At 38.1% G+C, this 2,795-nt stretch overlaps 1 protein-coding gene across 1 annotated transcript in view; it reads right to left on the bottom strand.

Moving 5' to 3' along the window:
* The window catches only part of col11a1 (collagen, type XI, alpha 1), a 116,772-nt gene that overhangs the window by 85,262 nt on the left and 28,715 nt on the right, over positions 1–2,795 (bottom strand). Inside the window, exons 9-10 of the mRNA XM_015374969.1 lie at positions 1,734–2,018; positions 488–553 (exon numbers count right to left, since the gene is read on the bottom strand). Of these exons, the coding sequence (XP_015230455.1) occupies positions 488–553; positions 1,734–2,018 (351 nt within the window). The remainder of the gene's footprint in view (positions 1–487; positions 554–1,733; positions 2,019–2,795) is intronic.

Genomic DNA, 2,795 nt, shown 5'->3' on the forward strand with positions numbered 1-2,795 from the left:
TCTCCCTAACTCCTAAGGCAAATCTGAGTGTATGGAAATATTTCTATTAGCATGTTTTTTAAATCGGCCCATCTCAGGCTAGCTACTGAGTATCTGTTAATTTGACTTGCTTATTTGACAAAACAGTGTAATATTTTGTTCAATCAGAGCCGGAAGACATGTTCATCTCAGATGATTGGTCCATATCTTTGCTAAGATCTATGTATAAAATATAAATAATACATTTTTTATAAACAACATAATTATAAATACTGTATTCCAATATTCAAAGCAATGATTTTAAGCTTTTTTCAGAATTAAATAACAAAATGTATTTTATATTTGTTTAAATATATTGATTAGTTGATTCCCTGTAGCTATAAAAAAAAATAAATAAAGGTGTTGCCATAGATTTCCTCTAATTTATGAGAGAAATATTTTGGTTTTGTGATGAAAAAAAGCTGTTAAGCCTGGAACATAGCATTGTTTTGGACATGTTGGACCTTACAGGTTCAATCACAGCTGGCTCGCCTTTTTCACCCTTCTGTCCAAAGACAGCCTCAGAACCAGGACCCTGCAGTTTCAGAACAAAAAAAAGACAACATTCTTTACACAGTCTTTTAAAACACCCCAAAAAGTAATTATAATTGGAAAGTTTTACTAAACAGATCAGTAAATAGATAATGTATAACACAAATAAACGTGTCTTTATAGTGCAATTAAACTAAATGTTAGTCCTGAAAGGAAACAACAGAAATCAGCTTGAGATTAGGTAAAGTTGTCATTGCATCACAATGCATTGCATGGGACATTGTGGGTAAATATTGGATGTAAACATGCCAAGTTATTATTTAAGAGTTTATCAGTTATGGCTGTTTCATAAGGAAAAGAACAGATTAAATGAAGCATCTGAACTTCATGTGTTCCAGTAGTGTGAAAGCCTTCTGCCTCACAGGATGCAGAGGAGTAAATGAAGTTAATGAATAGGTGGGGTGAACTCAAGATGCAGATGAAATGAAAAAGCAAACTGGCAAAATGAAGATGTTCAAAATAAATACTTAAAGACAGCCGACAGGAATAAAAACAAACATAGAGAGAAGAGATGCTTTCCTACATGTTTATCATTCGGATAAATTACACATGGTACTTATTGTCTAGTGAAAGCTGAGCTTAAAACTCTTGGCAGAAAGCAAAAGTATTAAAATCCTAACTTTGGCTTTACAATAGTGTGTATGTGAGTGGTTGTGTTGGTACTGTGCTGCAGACAGTGCCAGAGATTTAATGGTTGTCTGCAGTGAACAAAGAGAGTGTACATGTCACAAGCTGCTTGTTAAATAGCAGAGGAGAAGGAGGCGGGGCTGGGTCCAAGTGCTGAGAGATGAATAGATGAGGAGGTGCAGTCAGCAGGCTTTCCTGGATATGTTATGGGTGTGGTGCAGGATGGGCCTATATCCACTGATTGAGGGTTGTGTGTTAACAGATGAGGTGTGATTGAATGTTTCTATATGATAGACTGAGACAGAAATGTAGCTTGTAAAAGGTTTTGATTCTTTGACAGGATGCAGATGCATGCACTGTTTCTACAAATCAAACTAAACAGCAGAAACATTTTCTTAATCCACATACAACATGACAATGACGTATTTCCCAAACCAAGCCGCTAGAAATTCATGCACTGGGTGACATAGAGAGTCTTCTTTACATGCCGTTCATGCACACACCCCTCCATCACCAGGTCAGGGTGTGATACTTACTGTGCTTTCAGAAAAGTCTGTTTCAGCAGCAACCCCAGGCCCCACTTCCTCATCATAGGCTGGCGGGGATTTAGATGGGAGGACCCCATACTCATCATATGCTCCATAATCATACAACTTGCTGTCAAACTTGCCCAAGTCATAATCGGTCAGGTCATAGTCCTTAGAGTCATAAGCTTCTGCACCAGTGTCCAGGTTGTCCACTGTTTCCACTACAGCTTCGGGCTCCGGAGCAATAGAAGGGGTCTCTGTGACGTACCCACCAACCAAATCCTCCTTTACAGCCTTCCGATTGTTACACAAGCGAAAAAGAAGAGAGTTAACAATCAGCAACTAAAGAAATGGGAATGTTAGGTGAGAAACTGAGGTAAATGCATCCTTTCACAGTTCCATGCAAAAGGGATTCATGTCCGGTGAACATTTTATTAACATTTCTGCACGTTACAGCTACAATATTTATTGTTTTAGGGGTTTTTTGTGTGATACAACAGAACAAAGTTGTGCATAATTCCAAACAAAAATAATAATTTGGCTTTTTTAAAGAAAACTGTAATAAATATGCCATGTATTGGTATTCATGTGGGCCTGGTGGCTAGAGCAGTGCGCTTATGCTCTGAGAAGGTTGCAAGTACCCTGTTCGACCCCCACAGACTGCCACTCTGGGTTCCAGAGAAAGACTCTTAACCCCACACTGCTCCCCGGGTGCCGCACAGTGGCAGCCCAATGCTGTCCAAGGGGATGGGTTAAATGCAGAGATAGATTTCTCCAACTGAGATCAATTAAGTTCAATTATTATTATTCCTCCCCTGAGACAAACACCCTTCACTCCATTGTGGTTGAGTCTTTACGGGTGTGATCATCAAAATTTAAAGAAGGTCTAATTAATAATTAGATCACTTCCACTATCAATTAGTTCCATTGGATATTTTCAACTCCAGTTATAAATGGAGGCAGAAATGCTATGGGTACAAAAATCCTTCCATTTCACAATTATACACAGCTTTGTCCTGGTCTATTACACAGAATGCCAATGATATAAATAAACTGTTAATATTTAAATAT

The sequence above is a fragment of the Cyprinodon variegatus genome, unplaced genomic scaffold (assembly GCF_000732505.1).
Source record: "Cyprinodon variegatus isolate N-32 unplaced genomic scaffold, C_variegatus-1.0 Scaffold111, whole genome shotgun sequence".
Taxonomy (NCBI): domain Eukaryota; kingdom Metazoa; phylum Chordata; class Actinopteri; order Cyprinodontiformes; family Cyprinodontidae; genus Cyprinodon; species Cyprinodon variegatus.